The sequence below is a fragment of the Chelonia mydas genome, chromosome 24, assembly GCF_015237465.2.
Source record: "Chelonia mydas isolate rCheMyd1 chromosome 24, rCheMyd1.pri.v2, whole genome shotgun sequence".
Classification (NCBI taxonomy): Eukaryota; Metazoa; Chordata; order Testudines; family Cheloniidae; genus Chelonia; species Chelonia mydas.
In genome coordinates this window covers 10,559,548-10,583,629 of record NC_051264.2, presented here as the reverse complement: position 1 = coordinate 10,583,629, position 24,082 = coordinate 10,559,548, and the positions used below count along the sequence as shown (strand labels likewise).

Here is a 24,082-nt window from a genome sequence, read left to right as displayed (position 1 = left end):
TGTGATTGTCCCCGGAGTTTATCCTCCGTCTCTAAGGGGCGGTGCATTCGGGTTGCGAGTGTCCAAGAGAAACCTGAGCTAAAGAGACTCTTCTCGAGCTGTCTGCAAAGAGGAAATGACTCAAGCTGGAAGGGGAAAGCCCCCAAGGGCCACGTTGGGAATTCTCCCACTTCAGCAGCCCCAGGAGGCGTGCAGAGAGGGGAAATGTAGTCAGTTTTTTTCATGAGACGTCTGCAAGATTTTCCTCCCGCTCCCCTGCTGTCCAGAGACCAAGTTTGGGACAGTTTGGCCCAGATGAGGCTTCCTCCTGGGTGACCCCTCCAAGGCAAGTGCTGAGCTTCTGTGCCGAGAGCCAGCTTGCGCCCTTCGCTCCTGCTCTCCCTCCTCACCACAGCCGGGCACTCCCGGCCTCTGGACTCGTGGGGTGCTCGCTGCTCTTTAGCTTGCGCTGGGCACAGCGAATGGTGGGGTGCACTCACTTGGGTCGCCTAGAGAGCAAATGAACCCCCTGCATAATGTGAGAGAAGCAGGGAGGCCGGAGAGCAACAGGCGTGGGGCGGCAACTCCCACAGACAAGCCCAGTGCTCTGCAAGGCTGAACTGCTGGACACATCTGCTCCTCGGCCTGTGGCTCCACTCTTCAGTTTTGCAAGGGAAGTGGTGGGAATCACACTGGCCGGGAGGGGTGGAATAGGGCTGCCCAGCCGTGGGGCATGCGCCTTGGGGCCTGAATTCCCTTCCATCCCCGAGGTCTCATCCTGCTCAGCCTTTCCAGTGCCGTGGGGCAGGAGGGCCGTGCGTCTCCCTGGAGTGCTCTGCCATCTCACGGCCTCTCTTGCTCTCCCCATGCCTGAGCAGACAAGGACCCTCCGGCGGAGAAGAAAGTCTCCAACCTGACGCTGAACTTCGGGCCCCAGCACCCAGCCGCCCATGGGGTCCTGCGGCTGGTCATGGAGCTGAGCGGAGAGACCGTGAAGAAATGTGACCCCCACGTCGGCTTGCTGCACCGTGGCACAGAGAAACTCATCGAGTACAAGACCTATCTCCAGGTAACCACGGGGGTGGGGGGCTGTGATCCCTGGGTCCCTGCCTGGACACCCCAATCCCAGGGCAGCAGTGTGGTCGGCTCCATCGGCCTGTTGCTCTCAGCCTAGTGCACTCCCGCAGTGCTCCAAGGGCTTTTGCACCCAGGCCTGCTGCTCCTTGAGGGACCAATCCTGCAAGTCCAGCTCCCAGTTTAGTCCCTGGGAATTCCCCGAAGTGGCTACATGACGGGACCCCAGGGGTTCAGCTACTTCCTGTGCTTGCTCCCTGCCTGTCCCATCCTCTGTGCCAGCCCGGATTGTGATTCTGGAAACAACTGATGTCCCAAAGGGAGGGTTGTCTCAGGCCTTTAACCTCTTGCATGTGAGTGTCAAGTTCTCTCTGCCCCAGGAAGAGGCGGGGGCCAAATCAGGGCTTTGGGGTTCCCTGCTCTTCTGCCCCACAGCCCTACCCTGCAGTTAGCAATGCTGTCCCAGCTGCCCTAGTGCATTCCAACCTAGCCCCACCTGGCAGGCCGGTGGGGGCCCCTGGAGGCAGTCCGCCTTGCCATACTTCAGAGTGACCTGACCCTTTCAGCAGCAGGGGTGGACTCCCATGGCTGTCTAATCTGTATTTGGGGGGTGTCTTGGGGGGCAGGGGGAAGCAGCAGGGAGCAGAGCGTCTCTCTTTAAAGAGAGACCGTGTTGTCCAGTGGTTTGGGTAGGTGAGCGGCAGCCAGGACTCCTGGGTTCCAGTCCCAGTTTGCTCACTGTGGGGCAAGTCCGTTTCCCTCTCTGTAAGGGGAAGTACTGCCTTATCTGACCTGGGGTCATGGACTGTGATTCCCATTTGTAAAACACTTTGGGACCCTCAGGCGCTGTGGGCGGGGCGGTGGTAGGGAACGACAAGGTCCTGCCCCTTGGAGTAAAGAACAAGGGGTGACACAAGCAGGACAAAAAGCGCGCACGTGTGCGTGTCTTTTTAACAAGAGACGTCAGCAGCCTCTGAGGAAGCTGGGAAGATGGAGCGGCCTGCCAGACTTTGCATTAGGGCCTCGTAAATGGAGCTCCTTTGATTTACTGTCCAGATCAGATGTAACCTTTTTAGCTGCCGGGGAATCAGCACTTGAAGTAATCCAGCCCAGTAAACATGGGGCGGGAGCCAGGCAGAGTTATGGGTGCCAGAGCACTCTGGACGTACTCGGGGCTCGCAGCCAAGGCAGAGGCAGCTTAGTGACGTGCTCCCTTGGCGGCCCAAGCTGGCTGTAGCAGCGCAGAGTGTAATGCCTGGCTGGCCTTCGGAGGCAGGCAATTCCCAGTGAGCGAGTCCCTATTCGTGCCCCGTAAATTGCGGGGGAGGCAGGCGGGCACATGCTGCCAGTTTTCCCACAGAGCGGGGGCAGGACCAGGGCGAGCGTTGAGCAACGGGGAAGCAGCGCTCCCCTCCGTCGGAGCAGGGAGGCAGCCTGCTGGGGGTGGACAGCAAAAGGTGTGAATGGTGAAGGCCTGTTGGGCTGGCGACTTGCTCTGGGGGCGCTGTTCAGCTCATCAGCATTAGCCAGTGTTTGTGCCAGGCTCTGGGCGGGAGAGGGGCGCCTACGTCCATGGAGAGACATGCCAAGTTTCGCTTCCCTGTTCAGTTTGCTGGGGGCTGGTGCTTCCCTCATGCCAGCCTGTTCTGTTTCGCTTTCAGGTCCTCATATGCTGACTCAGTGCGGTTCAGAGGGGGTGTTTGAGGGCTAGAGGAAGATATGAGGGTCAGGATCCTGGTTCTGTCACTGACTCCTTGGGCAGGTCACTGCATACCTCTGCGTCTCAGTTTCCCTGCTTGTACACGAGGGATAATCGCCATTCAGCCCTGTGGCAAAGGAGATCCCCTGAGGCAGGCTCTGCTCTGTTCTTTGCGGAGACCTGGAGGGTGACGTGTGCCAAGGACGAGCTGCTTCTGCTGTGGAAGAGCAGGTGGAGGGGACCGAGCACAGCTGGCATCCCGGGGACTGCCCAGAGGCTGAGCTGGGCAGAACGCTGGGGGTGGAGATGATGTGATAGTTCTCTTCCTCTGCATGCTACTGTTCTAGAAGCACAGGGAGTGTGTGCGGTACAGCTCTGTCCAGGGGCTAGGCCAGCAGCTGGGGGCTGGAGGGATGGATTCAGATCTCACTGGTGCATCGACGTTAGCAGAGCTCCTCCTGCTTTACACCACAGAGCCCTGGTCAGTCGTCGGCAGCACTGAATCTGCGTGGCTTCCATAGCACCAATTCCCCCGCTTTACCTGCAGCGGTCGCCTGGTCCAGAGGAGAGGGTCAGCCGCCAGCTGTACCGTGCCAGGGATGCCGACTGCCTGCCCGAGTGACAGCAATCCGAGTGCCGCTGCCTAGGTGTGCGAGCAGTGTCCGTGCACGGCCTGCGGAGACTCAGCTCTGTGATCCGACCCCCTAGCTCCAGGCACCAGCCTTGGAAGGCTGTTCATATGGGCCTTGCAGGCAGTTCAGGGTTCGGTGGCGGGCAGGAACTTTCCTCTGCTCCAAGCTCGGCAGGTCGCTGTGGCTATTGACTTGTAGGTGAAGAGGAGGAAGTGGTAGAATGTGGAGAGCAAAGCCTTCTGGGAGTTGTAGTCATTTGTTGGACTGTAACTTCCTTTGGACTGTGAAATGTTTGGCAGCTGCGCGGAGCAGGCGTTCCTCACTGCAGTGCTGCTTTGGCCTTGGAGATTAAGGCTGAGGGAGACCTGCACCGGGGCTTTCCAACCCCTCATGCTGATCTCGGTACAAAACCACGTACTTTGGTTCTCGTCTCAACAAAGGAATTACATGTTCATGTAGAGGGGTACACGTGCCATGAGAATTTCCGACTGTCTAGGCCAGCGGTTTTCAAACTGTGGGTCGCCCCCCCCGTAGAGGGACATGGAACAATGTCCAGGGGTGTGTGCACGGTGGGGCCCACGCCAGCCCCCACAAGGGGGCAGGAAGGAAGTGCCACCCAGCCCCACTCTTCCCCTAGCTCTGCTCCAGCCCTGGCTGCAGCTGTGGCCCTGGCTCTGCGGCCCAGCTCCTGGGCCCCGCTGTTGGCCGCCAGGTCTGCTCCTGGTTCGGGGCAATGCGGGGTGCGAATACATTCTATTACTCATAAGGGGGTGTGTGAGAGGAAAAGTTTGGGAACCAGTGATGTAGGCTTTAGGCTGGGCTCCTCCCTGTGCACAGTGGGGCTGCTCTCAGGCTCCCAGGGTGGCAGGCCTGCATGTATGTTACTTTGATTGTGCCAGGTCTTATGGCTAAGCAGAGTTGGGTCTTGTCAGTCCTTGGGTGGACGACTCCCTGCTAGTCCTGGCGATGGTGAGTCCACAGGGGGTGCTCTCCCCTCTCAGCGCTGAAGCAGTGCCCAAGGCACCGGGCTGCCTTTCGTCGAGCTGTGAAATTGAGTCCTGTCTGCTGGTGGTGCTCTGCGTATTTTGCGAGGCCGGGGTGCTGACGCAAGTGCTGTTGTCCGATCTCATCTCAGGGAGGCCAGAATGGCCCCAGTGTCCCTGCAATTCTAGCTGGCTGCTAGGCTCCTCTTCTCCTCTGGGCAGTGGCACTGCGTGCGGTTCCTTTGCTCAGGGGTGGGTGAAGGGATCCCCGCTTTGTAACTGGCCCCACGAGGGTTGGCGTGCTCCCAGTGCCAGGCTGTGTCTGCAGGCAGTGGTCCTGCCGAGTGCAGGGTTAGCGAGTGCCGGACAGGCGTTTGCAGGCTGTTCTCTGCCGCAGGCTTTGCCGTATTTCGATCGTCTCGACTACGTGTCCATGATGTGCAATGAACAGGCCTACTCCCTGGCGGTGGAGAAGCTGCTAAACATCACTCCGCCCCTGAGGGCTCAGTGGATCCGAGGTGAGTGATCCCCTCCTCTTGACCTGCGTCCCCTTCCTGAGCTCATGTTGGTTGCCTTGGCTCTGTGGAGGCGGGTCCCAAAGACAGTCAGCTTCTCCCCAATCCTCCTCAGTATGCCCCTCCCTACCATACCTGTCCTGTGCTTTCTAGCTGGCACGCTGGCAGGGCATCTCCAAGGCCAATGCCCATTTGTTTGTCCAGGTAGCCGGCTGGGCACTTTCTAGGAGCATAGGAGTTGCCAGGCCCCTTTCAGTCAGTAGCTGGCTTATGCCCTGGCGCTTCTGGCCAGAGCCAATCACCCATAATGCACTGAGGGAGCAAGACGCTCGAGGCTATTTTAACAACTGGGGGTCCCATGCCCAACACTGCCCTGGGGTTCCCTGGCATTTTCTCTCCCTCTGGTGGGCGTCAGGAGTGCAGGTTCGGGGGGGAGAAGCCTCTGGGCTCCCCTCTGAGCTGGGGCGAAATTCTTCCCTTCATACTGCACCCCTGCTCCCACATCACCCGGTGCCCAGCCCCTCAGAGCCCGTTGGTGCTGCTCTGAATTAGGCCAGAAGAGGACACGAGGGAGAGGGAGGAAAAAAAAGGCAGGCTTCCTGCTGCAATGGGCTGGGTACCTAACCTCCTGCTGCTGCGTCTTTCCTAAAGACAGATCTGCCCTGGGCCCGCGAAGGGTTTAGCCCACGGCTGGCACTGCCCCTTCCCCGTGTGCACGGGTGTGTCGGATGCACACTGCCCGCCTGCCCCTTCCTCGTGTGCACGGGTGTGTCGGGTGCACGCTGCCCAGTCCTCCCCCTCCCCTGTGTGTGTGTGTGTGTGAGTGAGAGAGAGAGAGGTGCACATTGCTCTGCCCGTCTGCGTGTTATTGGGCACATGCTGCTCCGCCTGCCCCTTCCCCCTGTGTCTGTCAGGTGTATGCTGCTCTGCTTGCCCGTCTCTCTCTGATTGGGGCTCTCTTCTCCCCCTCTCTCCCGCCCCCCCCCCCCCCCCAGTTCTCTTTGGGGAGATTACGCGGCTTCTGAATCACATCATGGCTCTCACTACCCACGCTCTGGACATCGGGGCCATGACCCCCTTCTTCTGGATGTTCGAGGAAAGAGAGAAGGTAAACCCCCCAGCTGTCTCTAACTGGAGCCAGCAGCTCCGTCACAGGAGAAGGACAGGGCAGCCAGAAGCCAACAAGTCGGTGGCCCCTCTGCTCCAGCATCCTGTCTCTGCAAACGGGCCACGGCACATGCCTCCTCAGCCAGTGCCTAGCCCCAAAATGCAGCTAATGGGCCAGTGCTGTCTAAGGAGATTTCCCTGGCCCAGCCAGGGAAGGTAGTGCCCAGTGTCACCGGGGAGCTCAGTCCCAGGCAGAGCCAAAGGCCCCACATCTGGAGTGGGGTGACTGGCCCAGGGAGGAATTCCCCCTTGGCCCAAGGCACGTGCTGACAGTAGCCTGAGTCAGACGGCGCTGCCCATGAATCAGCTGCTAGCTCAGCCATTGCTGAGGATTCTGCAGCCCAGCCCAGTGCTAAGCAGCTCTGTGCCAAAGGCCAGGGGTAAATTGCACAGGCCCCATGTATCCTGCTTTGTCTTTCTCCGCTACGGTGCTTCCCCGGGCGGCTCTGCTGCCTGGCCCTGCTTGGCGCTGACTGGGGCTCAGCTGGCAGCCTTGGAGAGACGGACTCCTTTCCCCCTTCTGTGGAACACGCTGGTGCTTCCTAGCTCACTGAAGAGGCCCTGGAATGGGGTCCTTCCAGGGTGTGACCAGTCCATGCCAGGGCTTTGGCAGGGAGAGCCGTTGGCTGTTCCCCATGCCCCTGGGAACAGTATCTCTGGGGTGCTTCGTGGGATGCATCCTGCAGGGCTGGGATCACCCCAGGGCTGGGGGGGGGGCGGGGGGCACTTTAAGTCTGGCCGGCCAACCTGGTTTGCTCATGCTCTGTGCCTTGTGGGCTCGGGGTGCTGGGCATGTGGGTGAGCAGTGCTCTTTCTGTCCCCTGCAGATGTTTGAGTTCTACGAGCGGGTCTCCGGGGCCCGGATGCATGCGGCCTACGTCCGGCCAGGCGGGGTGCACCAGGTACAGCCAGTGGCATGCAGCTCTCCTCTAGCGCTTCGCTGGCCCGGTCCATACAGAGCTGCGTCCGCCTGCCTCTGACCCCATGCGCTCAGCGTGGGGAAGCCTGGTTGGCCGCTACAGCATGAGGTCTGGGTATGGCCCCAGGCCCTTGTCTGTGGACTGTCGTGCCCTCTCCCAGCCTCCTGCCTGCAGCTGCTCGGGGGAGCTGGGGTGAGCGGAGCCGCAGAAGGAGCTTGTACTGGATTGGGCATGGGCACCCAAGCGCCTCCCCCTTTCTTCAGTAGTGGCACCCCAAAGCCTGGGGCTCGAGGGAAGCCCCGTCTCTGCTGAGTCCCGGTCCAGACCCTGCTGCTGAGAGCCCTGCAACGCTGGCCTCTCGGGAGGGCTTCTTGCCAGCCCTTTCCACTGCCAGGAGCTCCATTCAGGGAGGGGCTGCGTCCCCCTTCTGCCCCCTGAGAGAGAGGCCCCCGAGGGAGGATCACCTCACCCCTCCATGGAGGGACTGTAAGGCAGCCAGCTGGAGGTGAGACTCTTGCAGCTGAGTGTCATGTCTTGCAAATGAGACTCTTGCAGCTGAGTGTTTCACGCCCATGGCCCCGGGCTGGGGGAGTCGGGTCCTTCAACTCTCCCCATAAACTAGTGTCATAGGATCTGTGGCTGGTCAGGCCAAGGCAGGATCCCACCCCGGGTTCCTCTGTCCCTCCTCCAGGTTGGCTTGATACCCGGAGCCAGGAAGCGGCTGCGCCTGGCTGGGCACGTGGCCTCTTGTGAAGGCCAGTTTTGGTTTTGAATAGAAGTGGGCTCTGGGCTGGGGTGGTAGGAAGGTAGGGAGTGACTGGGACCTCGTCAGCACCTCTCGGCTGTGCAGCAGCCCCAGGGCCCCCGCTCCTTAGGTGCTGAGAGATCCCCTGAGTTCTCCAAACTTGTGTGTGTCACTCGGATTCTGCCTGTGCTAACCCCCTACAGGACCTGCCCTTGGGGCTGATGGATGATATTTACGAGTTCACCAAGAACTTCTCCATCCGGATCGACGAGTTGGAAGAGGTGTGGCTCCCAGGATGAGTTGCCCTGTGAATTGGGGAATTGGGGATGGAATTGTTCTCTGCAGTCAGCCCCTGCTGTTCCCCAGGGAGGGGACCCCTGCTTGGGACCTGGGAACGTTGGAATCCTCTGTCTCTCTCCCCCCCCCCCCCCCAATTCCCCTCCAGCCCCAGGAGTCCGCATGTCTTAAGGTTTGAGAAGGGTTTTGTGCATTCCATCCCCTCTCCCACCCTGGGTCAGGCCAATGTAGGATTGGCCCCTGCAACCTCTGCCAGGTCTGTGTTGACTGATCCAGCCCCCAGTGCGCTGCTCAGTCAGTCCAGGCAAGGTTTCCTTGTAGTGAGCAGCTAATACTGCCACAAAGGGAGCACGGGGTGGGGTGTGCTTTTACAGGGGAGAGGAAATCTGTGTGTGTCTGGGGGCAGGGAGGCTGATGGCAGAGCTAAATACTTAGCAGGCCCCGCTGTGTGTGCAGGTGCTATAACCTGGCGGCTGGGCTGCTCCGCTTGATCATCTCTTAGGTAATTTGTGGTCATTGACGACCTTATGGGACTCTTCCTTAGTCAAGGTGTTGATTCTGGTGTCCTAGGCAAGGTCAAACCTCCTGTGATTACATCACCATCAAGAGTGGGAAAAGCAGAATCCCATCTCCAACTGCAGGGGAAATTGAGGGAGGTGCAGAGTGTGAAGTGAACATGGTCTGTTAACACTTGCTGTGTTCCACTCCAGAGCTAGCCGCATTCCAGCGAAGGGGAGGGTATATATGTGGGGTGAAATGCCTCCAGGTGCTTGGGTGCTGTATCGTAATTGTGCCTGCGAGCAGCCGGGCTGAGTGTTCGGAATGAGTGCCGGGTGGCGTTTCCCTGTGCTCACTCCCTGTCCCCCGGCAGATGCTCACTAACAATCGGATCTGGAAGAATCGCACGGTTGACATTGGAGTCGTAACCGCAGAGGAGGCTCTCAATTACGGTTTTAGGTACGGACCTTGCCCAGGGCAACGTGTTGTAATGCAGGCTGGAATGGGGGTTGGAGCATCCCGGGATGATGAGGTCTGTACGCTCTGTCGCCTCCCCTACGGTCCGGCCTTGCTGGTTTGTCAGTGGACGGTTGATGGTGTCGAAAGCAGCGAGAGACCCCAGTGCATGCGCTTGAGGAGATGCCTGTGGTCTGGGAGGGAAGCGGTCGTTGGGGCTGCTTCGGGCTTCCCCCCGGGTGCCCTGGAGTAGGTACAGCATGAGGAGTGTCAGAGGCGCCCCTAGAGGTGATAGGGGGCTGCGTCTGGGGCCCATTCAGCTGGCTCTGTGCTGAGGCTGCGAGGCGGGGCTCCGCTCGGCCACTTGGGTGCTAGCTCCTGTTGTGGAGAGTCCCCTGGAGAGGAGGCCTGGCCTCAGTGTGTTGGAGCCCCCCCCTCACCCCTCTCCCCCAATGTGCAGAGAGCCGGGCAGCTGGCTGGGGACAAAGGAGGTGGATGCCTCACTACTGCCGCGGTATACCTTGCTGGTGGTTTTTCCTTCGGCAGCGCCATCTAGTGACTAGACCCAGGCGAGCAGAGTCCTGAGATCTGTACCTGACTCTGCCCCTGACCCCTCGCTGTTCCTCGGTTTCCCTAGCAATGATGGGCTAATAGCGGCCTGGCAGGGTGGGGCTTAATCAGCATCGGAAGCTCTTGCCAGGCTGATGCCAAGTGCCCAGGCTAAGGTAGAAACTTCCTCTGGGTGGCGGATTTGGGAATGGCCCCCTGGTAGGGTTACGCTTTCGTCTGCTGTGTCTGGGGCTGGCCACTGCCAGGCAAGGATCCCGGATGGGGTGGAGACACAGCCTGGGTCCCGCTGCTCGGCTAACCCTTCCCTCTCTGCCCTTCCCAGTGGGGTGATGCTCCGTGGCTCTGGAATCCAGTGGGATCTTCGCAAAACCCAGCCCTACGACGTGTACAACCAGGTGGAGTTTGACGTTCCAATTGGATCACGGGGTGACTGCTATGACAGGTGCCTTCCACGTGTGGGGTGGTGGTTTGCTCTGGGGAGGGCCGTGTCCCATGGTGAGCCCTCCAGGGAGGGGAGACTGACCCCAGGGAGGGCCGTGTGCTGTGGTGAGCTGTCTGGGGATGAGGGGCTGACCATGGGTAGAGCCGTGTCCCATGCTGAGTTCTACGGGTGGGGGCTAAACCTGGGAGGGCCCTGTCTCGTGGGAGGTGCTCATTGCTCAGGGACACGCCCAGAGGCTGCCCTTGCAGCACAGGGACCATTCTCAGGCTCACTCCTTTCCCCCTGAGGCATCTATCTGTTCTGCTGTCTCTGTGGCCTGAGCCATGTGACAGCAGCTCCCTTTGTGGGCCGAAGGGGCCCAGAGCATCCGTTCCATCGAGAGTCCAGCAGGGCTGGGCGTCGCCTGCCAGGCTGTGTGTGGCTCAAGCCAAGCACCCTCCTCCGTGCAGTGCCCAGGGTTCCAGTCAGTCCTGCTGCCTGGCCCCCGGCAGGCTGGAATTGCCCGGGCTAAGCCTGACTTTCCCCCCCTCCCCCCCCCCCCCCCCGGCAGGTACCTGTGCCGGGTGGAGGAGATGCGCCAGTCACTCCGCATCATCCTGCAGTCTCTCAACAAGATGCCCGAGGGGGAGATCAAAGTGGATGATGCCAAAGTCTCTCCTCCCAAGAGATCCGAGATGAAGGTAAAGGAACGCGGGGCCTCCCGCTCCTGGGGCCTCGACTCTCGGGGAGGGAACACACGTCTTTGTGACAGCCTCGGGGAGGAGGGGCTCGTGTCTGAGCAGGGGACTGCGGGGCAGGGCTCCTGCCTTTGGGGTGGGTGGATGCCCTGAGGAGTCAGGACGCCTGGCTTCTAGGCTCAGCTGTGACACTTCCCTCCTGTGGTCACAGCGCTGGCCTCATGGGAGGGGGCACAGGGCTGCAGCCCAGCTGGAGAACACCGGTGCTGCTCTCTCGTGCCTTTCTCTGAGGGGGGTTCCTTTGGAAGGGGAGTGGGCCAGCAGCCCCACAGCGTGACAGCTCTCTTGGGTCTCTGGCTGGGTGAGTGAAGACGGCTGCAAGCCACCGGAAGCAGCTGGCCATGGGCGATTCTGGTTTCCCTTTGTTCCTGTAGTGTGACTCCGCTTCGCTATGGAGCACTGAGCCCTGTGGGTGCTGGGAGAGCAGGCAAATGAGAGGGCTGTTTGGCTAGCAGATTCGAAGTTGTCCAGCACCTGGCACATCAGGGGCTGGGCTTGGCTCTCAGGTGCTGCCACAATATGAGTCACTGATGAGGATGAGAAGGAAGATGGGCTTGTGACCAGCACTCAACCTGGGAGACCTGGGTTCAGCTCCCAGGTCTGCCCTGTGTGATCTGGGCTGTCGCTAGCCCTCAGACTGCCTCAGTTTCCCTATCTGTGAAAGGGGGAGAATGGCCCTTCCTTTTTTCACCCTGAGTCTGCTGTGTGTGTTCAGCATGGGGCCTCTCGCTCTGTGCAGCGACGGGGCTGCTCTCGTCCTACCGCAATACTCACAATCCAGACGGAAACTGCCTTCAATTGGGGGCCCCTGGTAACACAGTTGCCATCTCTGGGATGGGGGCAGGTCAGGGGAGCTGTCGCCCACAGGGGAAGAAATGTCTTTGCCCGGATAGGACCCAAGATGGGGGCCCTGACCCCTTGTCATTAAAGACTGGGCTCCTGGGGATGGAGAAGGAGCGGTGCTGGTCCCGCACCCAGGCCTGGGAACTGCATTCCTGGTCACTTCCTGCCCAGAGCTGCTGGGTAGTGAGTAGTGATACGCACGGCAGTGTCCGTGCCCCTCGCAGGGCTGGGGAATCTCGGCAGCCGTGTTTCTGGAGGAGAGGAAGTGAGTCGCAGAGAAGCAAAGTGACTGGGCTAGCGTTGTGCCATGAGTCAGTGGCAGAGCCCTGGCTCCAGTCCCAGGCCTGTCCGGTGCTGCCTGCCTGCCTGCTGCGGCACCCCAGGGCGGCTGTCCTTCCTGCTGGGGGTGTGTGTCCATGCTGGGGCAAGGACCCATGGAAATGTTTTCTCCGTATATTGCTGCGTCCGTAGCCGAGGGCTGGGGCGGTCCAGGCCACCTGTCTGACGCTCTGAATTCCCTTCTGCACAGACCTCCATGGAGTCGCTGATCCACCACTTCAAGCTGTACACAGAGGGCTACCAGGTGCCACCCGGAGCCACGTACACAGCCATCGAAGCCCCCAAGGTACTCTGTCGGCGGGGTGTACAGCCCTTTGCCCTGGGCTCTCTCCTCCCTCACAGGGCAGCGGAGTCATGGCCCCCTTGGCTCTGCCCTAGTGTAGCCCTGGCTATGGGGGCAGGGGCATGTTCCGGTGCCATCACAAACCATGGGAGATGTCTGAGCTCCTGCGGCCACGTCCGGACGGCTGGGGGTGCATTAGAGCTGCTGCCCCCCGCCAGTCAGCGGGAGCCTGGCTGGCCACTGCTGGCACTGCCCGTGGGAACGGGCTGGCACTAGAGGACAGCAGGAGTGTGTCGTTACTGGCTGGCAATTGCACTGGTGACGTTTCATCGGCGCCCTCTGCCCCGGGGAGGGGAGGGGAGGGTCGGATTCCCAGGAACGTCTCTGGGGCAGCTGTGGGTGTAGGCTGCAGATGGGGTCCTGGGGCTGTGCCGGTAGCTCACTGACAGGCCCAACCCAAGACACTCCCCTCTGGCGTGGGGCTCCTGCCCCTTTGCCCCGCATGACTCGCTGGTTCTGCTTAGTTATGTGATGAGCTGCTGGGTTTAGATGTGTCCCAGAATCCTTTGGGCCAGCTGCCTTGTGCCCATGTGGACTCCCCTGCCCCCCTCTCATGCTGCAGCTGGGACAGGCTTGCCTCGCCCGACCCAGCAGGTGCAGGGGGAGGCCCTGTGGGAGGAGGGCACCAAATGCCACCCCACCTTGGGCACCTCTGCCCGGCGCGGCCATCTGGCTGTGAGGGCTGCAGAGCCTCTGCCTGCGTGGCCAACTCCCTACTCCATCCTGCAGGGCGAGTTCGGCGTCTACCTGGTCTCCGACGGCAGCAGCCGCCCCTACCGCTGCAAGATCAAGGCGCCCGGCTTCGCTCACCTGGTAAGAGATTCCCTGGGGATGGGGGCTGCTGGGGCAGTCTGGAAAGGGGGGGCTTCTCGCTTTAGGGGTGCTGTGGGGACAGTCTGGTGGATGGGATGGGGTTCTCGCTCTAGGGGTGCTGCGGGGACAATCTTGGGGGGGGGGAGGGGATCGGGTGCCTCACTTAAGGGCACCGCAAGGACAGTCCTGGGCGTGTCTCGCTTTAGAATCATAGAATATCAGGGTTGGAGGGGACCTCAGGAGGTCATCTAGTTCAATCCCCTGCTCAAAGCAGGACCAATCCCCAGTTTTTGCCCCAGATCCCTAAAGGGCCCCCTCAGGGATTGAACTCACAACCCTGGGTTTAGCAGGCCAATGCTCAAACCACTGGGCTATCCCGCCCCCTAGGTGTGCCGCGGGGGCAGTCTGGGGGAGGGGGTGGGGTGTCTCGCTTTAGGGGTGCCGCGGGGGCAGTCTGGGGGAGGGGGTGGGGTGTCTCGCTTTAGGGGTGCCGCGGGGGCAGTCTGGGGGAGGGGGTGGGGTGTCTCGCTTTAGGGGTGCCGCGGGGGCAGTCCTGGGCATGTCGCTTTATGGATCTGTGGGACTCTACAGCTCCCCGTGTTGCACGGGGAGCCCCTGTGAGCAGTGACTCGCGCTAGGTGCCCAGCACCATCCGAGCTCTGCCCATCCTTGTGGATGGCTTCCCCTGCGCTGAGCTGTGGGGTTATTCTGGGCCCCGAGCTGCTGCTAAGGCACGTGGCACAGAAAAGGGAAGTGCGGGCCGCCAAGCTCAGCCCGCCAAGGGGCTGCATTGGGTGTGGGGCCAGCCCTGGGCTAGTGGTGCTGCTGGCCAGGTTCAACCCACAGATCTGGGTCTGTTGCTGAGCAGCTCCAGCCTGGCTCTGGGGGGCAGTGCTCACTGGGCCCCGTTGCTGTGCAGGGTAGCTGGGCCCACATGGGGGTGAGGCCAGTACGGGCTGCGACCTAGGGCTCCTGGGCTGAGGGGCGCTGATCACTGGAGTCCTGCGCAGCCTGATCTGCTCTTGGCTGAGGAGCAAGAAACGCCGGGTCCCAGCCTAGGGTTGAGATTCAGGACCTACCTGTGCAGGTCCAGTCCCACCTGCCACGAGAGGTGGTGGCTGTCGGTGGGGCTGGGGAGTCCGTAGGGACACGCCCCAGGCAGTGGCTGTAGGGGAGGCCGGAGCACCCATCCCGGGCGCCAGCTGGAGGCGAGGGTGCTGTTGACACACATGGCTCAAGCTCAGGACACACTCGCCTGGTGAATTTTCATATACTGCGGGCTTGGCCCAGAAACTCTGCTCCGGGGAAGGTGCTTCCATTCAGGGACTCAGCCCGGCAGCCTGGCGTTCCTGCTGGGCCAGGTCACAGTGTGGTGCTGCCCTGCAGCTTCTAAAGCAGGATGCTTGAGAAAGGGGCCAATTGTAACTGCTGTTTTTGTAGGACCTACGCAAAAACAGTGCGCTTGAGATGTCACGTTTATTATAATAACACAATTGGATTTAAGACCAATAACTAATACCTATGTACACACACGTACACACCAAATGTTCTGCAGCTGTTAGATAGTTACCAATCCTGAATGTAGCTTGAGTTCGTGGCTTGGGTTCGGAGCTTGTGGCGGCTAACTGGCCAGGAAAGCCAGGCACAAGGAAGGGCTGGGTCTCTGTGGGGCATGCACCGATGCCCTTCCATGTTGGCAGCGGAATGTTACCTCCAAAGTCTTCCCTCTCACCCATCTTTTTTGTAGGGTTGAGTTTGAATCCAGAGTCTATAGGTCTTGCTGTGTCACGCTGCCTCTGGGTCCGGTGTGATTGATCACCCGTCAATTGCAGACATGACTTTCAGCCTGGGACCTGGCTTTGATGTTCCTTCAATTGTACTTCTGTTCTCTTCTTTTGAGGGTGGACTCCTCTTACTTTGTCAGGGCTGTTGTCTGCATCTTCAGCTGCTGGGTGTTTACACTTTATTTCATCAGGACGGTCTGGGGCTGGAGCTTGATTCCATCATCCATACATCCCTCATTCACACATCTAAACTACACGAATCAGATTACGGCAGGGTTTTGCAAAAATGGATTGAGCATTTTAAAATGGAGTTTGGGACAAATTAAAATGGCGTTTGGGTTACACCATGGACAAGTGGAAGGAATGGCAGACAGTGAGCAGAAGTTACAATGTTGAAGCAGTGCAAGTTTCAGTGATTTACGCAGCAGTTGGATTGAAACTGAAACTCAATTAGCCAGTTATTGGCGTACCTGGTTTTATGAATGAATGTAGTTTCATTCGTAAAACTTTACTTATGAAGTTATATTAATAAAGTGAACAAGGGGGGAGGGATAGCTCAGTGGTTTGAGCATTGGCCTGCTAAACCCAGGGTTGTGAGTTCAATCCTTGACGGGGCCATTTAGGGGGTTCTGGGGCAAAATTGGGGATTGGTCGTGCTTTGAGCAGGGGGTTGGACTAGATGACCTCCTGAGGTCCCTTCCAACTCTGATATTCTATGAATTAAAAAAAATTTAATTGATCAGTTCTACATTGTCCCCCTTTTGACCCTTCAATCCAGGGGTATTGAATGGGTCACGCTTTATAGAATCATAGAATATCAGGGTTGGAAGGGACCTCAGGAGGTCATCTAGTCCAACCCCCACTCAAAGCAGGACCAATCCCCAACTAAATCATCCCAGCCAGGGCTTTGTCAAGCCTGACCTTAAAAACTTCTGGGAGGTGGTGGAATCTCCTTCCTTAGGTAACGCATTCCAGTGTTTCTCCACCCTCCTAGTGAAAGTTTTTCCTAATATGCAACCTAAACCTCCCCAACGGCAACTTGAGACCTTTACTCCTTGTTCTGTCATCTGCTACCACTGAGAACAGTCTAGATCCATCCTCTTTGGAACCCCCTTTGAGGTAGTTGAAAGTAGCCATCAAATCCCCCCTCATTCTTCTCTTCCGCAGACTAAACAATCCCAGTTCCCTCAGCCTCTCCTCATAAGTCATGTGTTCCAGTCCCCTAATCATTTTTGTTGCCCTCCACTGGACATTTTCCAATTTTTCCACATCCTTCTTGTAGTATGGGGCCCAAAACTTGACACAGTACTCCAGATGAGGCCTCACCAATGTCGAATAGAGGGGAACAATCACATCCCTCGATCTGCTGGCAATGCCCCTACTTATACATCCCAAAATGCCATTGACCTTCTTGGCAACAATGGCACACTGTTGATTCATATCCAGCTTCTCGTCCACTGTAACCCCTAGGTCCTTTTCTGCAGAACTGCTGCCTAGCCATTCGGTCTCTAGTCCGTAGCGATGCATGGGATTCTTCCGTCCTAAGTGCAGGACTCTGCAGTTGTCCTTGTTGAACCTCATCGATTTTTTTTGGCCCAATCCTTTAATTTGTCTAGGGCCCTCTGTATCCTATCCCTACCCTCCAGCGTATCTACTTCTCCTCCCAGTTTAGTGTCATCTGCAAACTTGCTGAGGGTGCAATCCACACCATCCTCCAGATCATTAATGAAGATATTGAACAAAACCGGCCCCAGGACCGACCCTTGGGGCACTCCACTTGATACCGGCTGCCAACTAGACATGGAGCCATTGATCACTACCCGTTGAGCCCGACAATCTAGTCAGCTTTCTATCCACCTTATCGTCCATTCATCCAGCCCATACTTCTTTAACTTGCTGGCAAGAATACTGTGGGAGACAGTGTCAAAAGCTTTGCTAAAGTCAAGGAACAACATGTCCACTGCTTCTCCTCATCCACAGAGCCAGTTATCTCGTCCTAGAAGGCAATTAGATTAGTCAGGCATGACTTGCCCTTGCTGAATCCATGCTGACTGTTCCTGATCACTTTCCTCTCCTCTAAGTGCTTCAGAATTGATTCCTTGAGGACCTGCTCCATGATTTTCCCAGGGACTGAGGTGAGGCTGACTGGCCTGTAGTTCCCAGGATTCGCCTCCTTCCCTTTTTTTAAAGATGGGCACTACATTAGCCTTTTTCCAAGTCCGGGACTTCCCCTGATCGCCATGAGGTTTCAAAGATAATGGCCAATGGCTCTGCAATCACATCCGCCAATTCCTTTACACTCTCGTATGCAACGCATCCGGCCCCATGGATTTGTGCTAGTCCAGCTTTTCTAAATAGTCCCGAACCACTTCTTTCTTCACAGAGGGCTGGTCGTCACCTCCCCATGCTGTGCTGCCCAGTGCAGCAGTCTGGGAGCTGACCTTGTTCGTGAAGACAGAGGCAAAAAAAGCATTGAGTACATTAGCTTTTTCCACATCCTCTGTCACTAGGTTGCCTCCCTCGTTCAGTAATGGGCCCACACTTTCTTTTACTTTCTTCTTGTTGCTAACATACCTGAAGAAACGCCTCTTGCTACTCTTAACATCTCTTGCTAGCTGCAACTCCAGGTGTGATTTGGCCTTCCTGATTTCACTCCTGCATGCCCAAGCAATATTTTTATACTCTTCCTTGATCATTTGTCCGATCTTCCACTTCTTGTAAGCTTCTTTTTTGTGTTTAAGATCAGCAGGGATTTCACTGTTAAGCCAAGCTGGTCACCTGCCATATTTACTATTCTTTCTACACATTGGGATGGTTTGTCCCTGTAACCTCAATAAGGAGTCTTTTAAAATACAGCCAGCTCTCCTGGACTCCTTTCCCGCTCATGTTATTCTCCCAGGGGATCCTGCCCATCAGTTCCCTGAGGGAGTCAAAGTCTGCTTTTCTGAAGTCCAGGGTCCGTATTCTGCTGCTCGCTTTTCTTCCCTGTGTCAGGATCCTGAACTCGACCATCTCATGATCACTGCCTCCCAGGTTCCCATCCACTTTTGCTTCCCCTACTAATTCTTCCCGGTTTGTGAGCAGCTGGTCAAGAAGAGCTCTGCCCCGAGTTGGTTCCTTGAGCACCTGCACCAGGAAATTGTCCCCTACGCTTTCCAAAAACTTCCTCGATTGTCTGTGCACCGCCGTATTGCTCTCCCAGCAGATATCAGGGTGATTGACGTCTCCCATGAGAACCAGGGCCTGCGATCTAGTAACTTCCGTGAGTTGCCGGAAGAAAGCCTCGTCCACTCATCCCCCTGATCCAGTGGTCTATAGCAGACTCCCACCACGACATCACCCTTGGTGCTCACACTTCTAAACTTAATCCAGAGACTCTCAGGTTTTTCTGCAGTTTCATACTTGAGCTCTGAGCAGTCATACTGCTCCCTTACATACAGTGCAACTCCCCCACCTTTTCTGCCCTGCCTGTCCTTCCTGAACAGTTTATATCCATCCATGACAGACTCCAGTCATGTGAGTTATCCCACCAAGTCTCTGTTTTTCCAATCGCATTATAATTCCTTGACTGTGCCAGGACTTCCAGTTCTCCCTGCTTGTTTCCCAGGCTTCTTGCATTTGTGTATAGGCACTTGAGATAACTCGCTGATCGTCCTGTTTTCTCAGTATGAGGCAGGAGTCCTCCCCTCTTGCTCTCTCCTGCTCATGCTTCCTCCTGGTATCCCACTTACCTCAGGGCTTTGGTCTCCTTCCCCCAGTGAACCTCTTTTAAAGCCATCTTCACTCAGTTAGCCATGCTTGCGAAGATGCTCTTCCCTCTCTTCGTTAGATGGAGCCCCTCTCTGCCAAGCACTCCTCCTTGGAACACCATCCCATGGTCAAAGAATCCAAAGTCTTCTCTCTGACACCACCTGCGTAGCCAGTCGTTGACTTCCACGATTCGATGGTCTCTACCCAGGCCTTTTCCTTCCACAGGGAGGATGGACGAGAACACCACTTGCACCTCAAACTCCTTTATCCTTCTTCCCAGAGCCACGTAGTCCGCAGTGATCCACTCAAGGTCATTCTTGGCAGTATCATTGGTGCCCATGTGGCAAATCAGGAAGGGGTAGCGATCCGAGGGCTTGATGAGTCTCGGCAGTCTCTCCGTCACATCGTGAATCCTTGTTTTTATGTAATTGTTTTAAGGCTATAAATGTGAGCCTGTGGTTTTAGCTTAAAATACATCTGTTTTATCCAGGAGCACATGCAGAGCATTAGAACCATCCTGACAGTCAGGATTACTAATAGAACGGTGATGGGCTGAAGAATTCTATCTAGAACTGCTGACCAGGTGGGCTGCTCCTACAACACTCTGCCCCTTGATCTAGGATCATTACAGTAGTTGTCATTGTAGGGCACAGGTGATCTGTTGCAAACAAACCAAACTAAAACCTTTACAACTGACTAAACACCAGATATAACATAAACATATATGCACACAATTATAACTATAATAATTGGGAATACAATAAAACCATCATCATTACAATAATTGGGTACAGTGACAAACAAAATGAGGCCCAAGTTTGATGCTGCAATAGCCATCAAACAATAAAAGTGAACCCTAACCCTTAAGTACACACAACAAATAAGATTTTGTAGGAGTACCACAGTTGTTATGCAAGGTAAAACTGATTTGGACTTAAACTAACGTTTAGTTGCTAAAATGTTGCAGAATTCCCTATTCCTAACAGTTGTTCTCAAGAGGTCTCTAGGGACCTGAAAAATGGGGCCCTACAATCACAGGCCAAGGTCTTACAGGTTATGGGGCCCATGAACTACCCTTCAGGGCTTGGGGAAGTAGAACCAGAGTGCATAGAGGAAAGTCTAGAATTAACAATACAAGCAAATGTAACTGACAATACACATGTATCAATAATAAAAATAAACAACAAAATGATTATTAGAGAACCTAACAAAAAATAAACCTGATGCATTGGGGATCAAAGTCTCTTGGACAGAGGTGTAAGTGATTGATAATTTGGTTGGGGATGGGGGAAGTAGAGAGAGGAAAAGGCATTTACCCTTTACCTAGTATAGTATCCCCTCTCTCTCTGGACTCAATGCTAGCACAGGACACCCACCAAAGACAGACACAGAACATGCAACACTGAACACAGACTTTGTCATGACACTATAACCATGGTGTTTTATAACTCTTCAGCTGGTACCAGCTCTCCTGATGTTCTGGTTCAGAGGCTGAAAGATAGAAGCTTAGAAACAAATTAGCACAGTGCTCCCACCATGGCAGACCCTGCTTGGTCTCTGCCACAGTGTGTCCGGTACTTGGGGCTGCACCAATGCTCATTAAGCAGTGCATTTCTTGTGAGTTTAAATCCTCCCTTTCTCCCAGTAAAAGGGCATTAACACTCCATCTAGAAAAATGTTCTTGTTTTAAAATCCCCAGCCACTTTGCCATGGCCTGGAGATCTGAGGCAGAAACAGACACTGTTGTTACTGTTTCACTTTCACCACCCTCTCTCTTGGTTGTGGTGGTTTTCTTTGTTACTGTTGCAATGACATTTTGGCCCTGGGAGGAGGAATCTACCCAAATAGCCCCTTCCCAATCTCCAGAGGGGTCCCAAAAGTCTGCCCCTTCTGGGGTCTCGAACGTCCCTTCTCCTGAAGTTACTGCTGCAATTTGTCTATTTGCAAATCCCAATTTTTGTTCCAGTTGTTTAATGAGTGATTTACAGTGGGTATGGTCAGCAGGGGCTCTCCCCTGTTCTAAAGTTAACTTTTTGACCATTCCCTGTAATTCCTGATTTATTTTTTTTCCCTCCTTTTCTTTTGTGTGCTCCTGTAAGATCTGAGAGTGCTGTTTTAACTCTCTGTACCCATCCTTAAGGGCATCTAACTGGGTTTGGGTACTAATGGACATACATTTCCATTTCTCTGCTTCTGCAGCAGAGACTTGTAAATCTTGGTGCAGTTTCTTGTTTTCATTTTTACATTCAGCTAGTTGAAGGAATACCTCATTACAGGTTTTCCATAGAAGCCGAACTGCGGCTGCTTCCTTTTTCATTGGAGTTGAGGGTTTATATATCCATAAGTACCCAGCCAATTTGTCTTCTAGGTCTGAAATTGTATGGACATCAGCTAACACTTGACCAGACCAACGGCTGTGTCCGAATTTTTGCAATATTAGTTCAAAAGTTGTGGGTTCTTGTACAAAAGGCAATATTTTCTGTTTTTTCTTTAAGGATATCTTTAGATTGTATTTTCTTAAACATTTTCCCCAACAATTGTGAACAACAACAAACCACAATGCAAAACCAAATTGATACGCTATAACCTCCTCACTCCTGAGAGAGCAATTTCCCCTTTTTAACTCGTGGTAGAGCAACTTACAACTTAACCCACTCTGGCCCAGAGGGAGAGACGCTAAGCCTCCCTCTGTATCACTCGGCCTGCTACCACCCAGGGTTCATACACTAAATATAAAAATCCTTCCCAGGATCAGAGGGAGAAACACTAAGTTCTCCTCTTAAGCTCAGTTTTGCTACAGCTGAGAGTGTATGTACCTAGGATTTTTCGGTTTGGAGCGAGGATCAGTCCTCCTCCTATTGCCTGACCATACTACAACCGGGGGTGTACCCACCTCCAGTTATTTCCCCCCAGCAGTCCGGGGTGGAGAGAAGGATGCTAAACCTCTCCCCTTTTTCTCAGCCCTGCTATGACCGAGGGTATGGATACCTTTTAATCATAATTCTCAATGCACAGCAATTTTACTATTCAATTAAGATTCAAACCAAAATTCCTATTTCCTTCAGAGTTTCTGGTTAATTAATTGAAAGTTTCCAATCTTTTTCCTATAGTGCCAGGCTTACTAAAGCTGGTGGGGTGCACACCACTTTTTATAATAATCGTGGATTCTGTGCTTGCTCCCCCCACTGCATTCTCCACCATTAATGTTACACAGACAAAACTACACAGGATCATTTCGGGGACAAGACAAGATGTCACGTTTATTCATGCACACGTACATGCACGTACACGTTCTGCAGCTGCTAGATAGTTACCAGTCCTGAATGTAGCTTGAGTTCGTGGCTTGGGTTCGGAGCTTGTGGCGGCTAACTGGCCAGGAAAGCCAGGCACAAGGAAGGGCTGGGTCTCTTTGGGGCATGCACCGATGCCCTTCCATGTTGGCAGCAGAATGTTATCTCCAAAGTCTTCCATCTCATCCATCCTTTTTGTAGGGTTGAGTTTGAATCCAGAGTCTATAGGTCTTGCTGTGTCACGCTGCCTCTGGGTCCGGTGTGATTGATCACCCGTCAATTGCAGACATGACTTTCAGCCTGGGACCTGGCTTTGATGTTCCTCCAATTGTACTTTTGCTCTCTTCTTTTGAGGGTGGACTCCTCTTACTTTGTCAGGGCTGTTGTCTGCATCTTCAGCTGCTGGGTGTTTACACTTTATTTCATCAGGACGGTCTGGGGCTGGAGCTTGATTCCATCATTCACACATCTAAACTACACGAATCAGATTACAGCAGGGTTTTGCAAAAATGAAGTGAGCATTTTAAAATGGAGTTTGGGACAAGTTAAAATGGCGTTTGGGTTACACCATGGACAAGTGGAAGGAATGGCAGACAGGGAACAGAAGTTACAATAAGAAAAGGAGTACTTGTGGCACCTTAGAGACTAACTCATGAAAGCTCATGCTCAGATAAATTGGTTAGTCTCTAAGGTGCCACAAGTCCTCCTTTTCTTTTTGCGAATACAGACTAACACGGCTGTTACTCTGAAACCAGAAGTTACAATGTTGAAGCAGTGCAAGTTTCAGTGATTTACGCAGCAGTTAGATTGAAATTGAAACTCAATTAGCCAGTTATTGGGGTACCTGGCTTTATGAATGAATGTAGTTTCATTCATAAAACTTTACTTATGAAGTTATGTTAATAAAGTGAACAATTAAAAACAATTGAATTGATCAGTTCTACGTGCCCACAGCTCGTAGCTCCACAAGCTGAGTGGGCTGGGGATGGGAGACTTCCCAGGAGCAACCCGGGTGGCTCAGTGGAGGTCTCTTCTCTCTAAGCCAGCACAGGCCCCAGCACTGTGCTGGGGAGCTCATTAGGGGGCGCTGTTCCATGGCAGTCAGCGCTGACCCCAGTTGCCCACCATGGCACTGGGGGAATAGGTGGGGGGCTAAGTGAGAAAGGAAAAGGAGCCCCCCCACCCCAGCCCAACTCGTGAGATGAGACAGGTTGGCCTGGATTTCCTGGCCTCATGGCAGCCTGGCCAGTGATTGTCCTGACTACAGCAGCTTGGGCTGTGTAGCTCTGCACTTCCAGACAGTTGCCTGGTTGCCTGTCTGCCAGGGGGAGGCGCCCCCCACCCCCAGCACAGGATTGTTCCCTGCAGGGTAATTCCAGGGCCTGGCCAGGCTGTTGCATCCCAAGTGCTGGCACAAGGGTGTGTCTTCCCTGGGGGAAGGGCTGTTCCGGAGCTGGGCTGGCCTGTCTCCGGAGCCCTTGCCCCGGCTGCTTTGCGGGGCCCCGAGGGAAACCAGAACGGAAAGCAGCCATTTCAGCTGGGAGGCAGCAGCTCGCAGGGCCAGCGGGCTCCGGGCTCCTGCCCCGCTCTGCAGGCAGACTGCTCTGGGAGGCTGCTGCGTGGGCAGGGGTCCAGCTGGCAGCACTTGTGTAGCTCTGCACTGGCTGGGGGCTCTGGGTAATGGAGCCAGCTGGCCTGGGTCTGGCTGCTCCTCACTTGCTGGCTCTCTCCCCTCCTAGGCTGGCCTGGATAAGATGTCGAGGGGCCACATGCTGGCAGACGTGGTGGCCATCATCGGTATGTTGGGTGCTGGGGCTCCAGGGCAATGGGCACAGTGTGGGGGAGGGAGGGGGAGGTGGTGCGGGCAGCGAGCAGCAGAGAGAAGAGGGGGCCGGTGATCCAGAGTGGCTGGCATTGCTGGGCAGGCGTGTGGGTGCCAGCTGGTTAAGAAAAGCCTTCCTGAGATGCCAGGGCTAAGCAGGGAGCCAGATCTAGGGTGCTCTGGGCCCGGCACAGCCCTGCTGACTCCAAGCACCGTGCCCCCTGGCATCCTGGCTCCTCTTGAGCCAGTAGGGCAGTGCCTGCTGGTGTGCTGGGTGCCCCAGCTCCCCTGCAGGGGGCTTGAGGGAGTTTGGCTGCTGCCGGGGTGCTGTTGACTCCCTGGCTGCTGGTGGGGGGGCCCGCGAGAGCTCCTCTGGCCAAAGCA

At 55.7% G+C, this 24,082-nt stretch overlaps 1 protein-coding gene across 1 annotated transcript in view; it reads left to right on the top strand.

Moving 5' to 3' along the window:
* The window catches only part of NDUFS2 (NADH:ubiquinone oxidoreductase core subunit S2), a 29,774-nt gene that overhangs the window by 5,276 nt on the left and 416 nt on the right, over positions 1-24,082 (top strand). Inside the window, exons 3-13 of the mRNA XM_037882913.2 lie at positions 858-1,048; positions 4,765-4,885; positions 5,878-5,990; positions 6,877-6,951; positions 7,918-7,995; positions 8,883-8,968; positions 9,858-9,977; positions 10,528-10,657; positions 12,087-12,182; positions 12,969-13,052; positions 23,616-23,673. Coding sequence (XP_037738841.1) covers positions 858-1,048; positions 4,765-4,885; positions 5,878-5,990; positions 6,877-6,951; positions 7,918-7,995; positions 8,883-8,968; positions 9,858-9,977; positions 10,528-10,657; positions 12,087-12,182; positions 12,969-13,052; positions 23,616-23,673 — 1,152 coding nt within the window. The remainder of the gene's footprint in view (positions 1-857; positions 1,049-4,764; positions 4,886-5,877; positions 5,991-6,876; positions 6,952-7,917; positions 7,996-8,882; positions 8,969-9,857; positions 9,978-10,527; positions 10,658-12,086; positions 12,183-12,968; positions 13,053-23,615; positions 23,674-24,082) is intronic.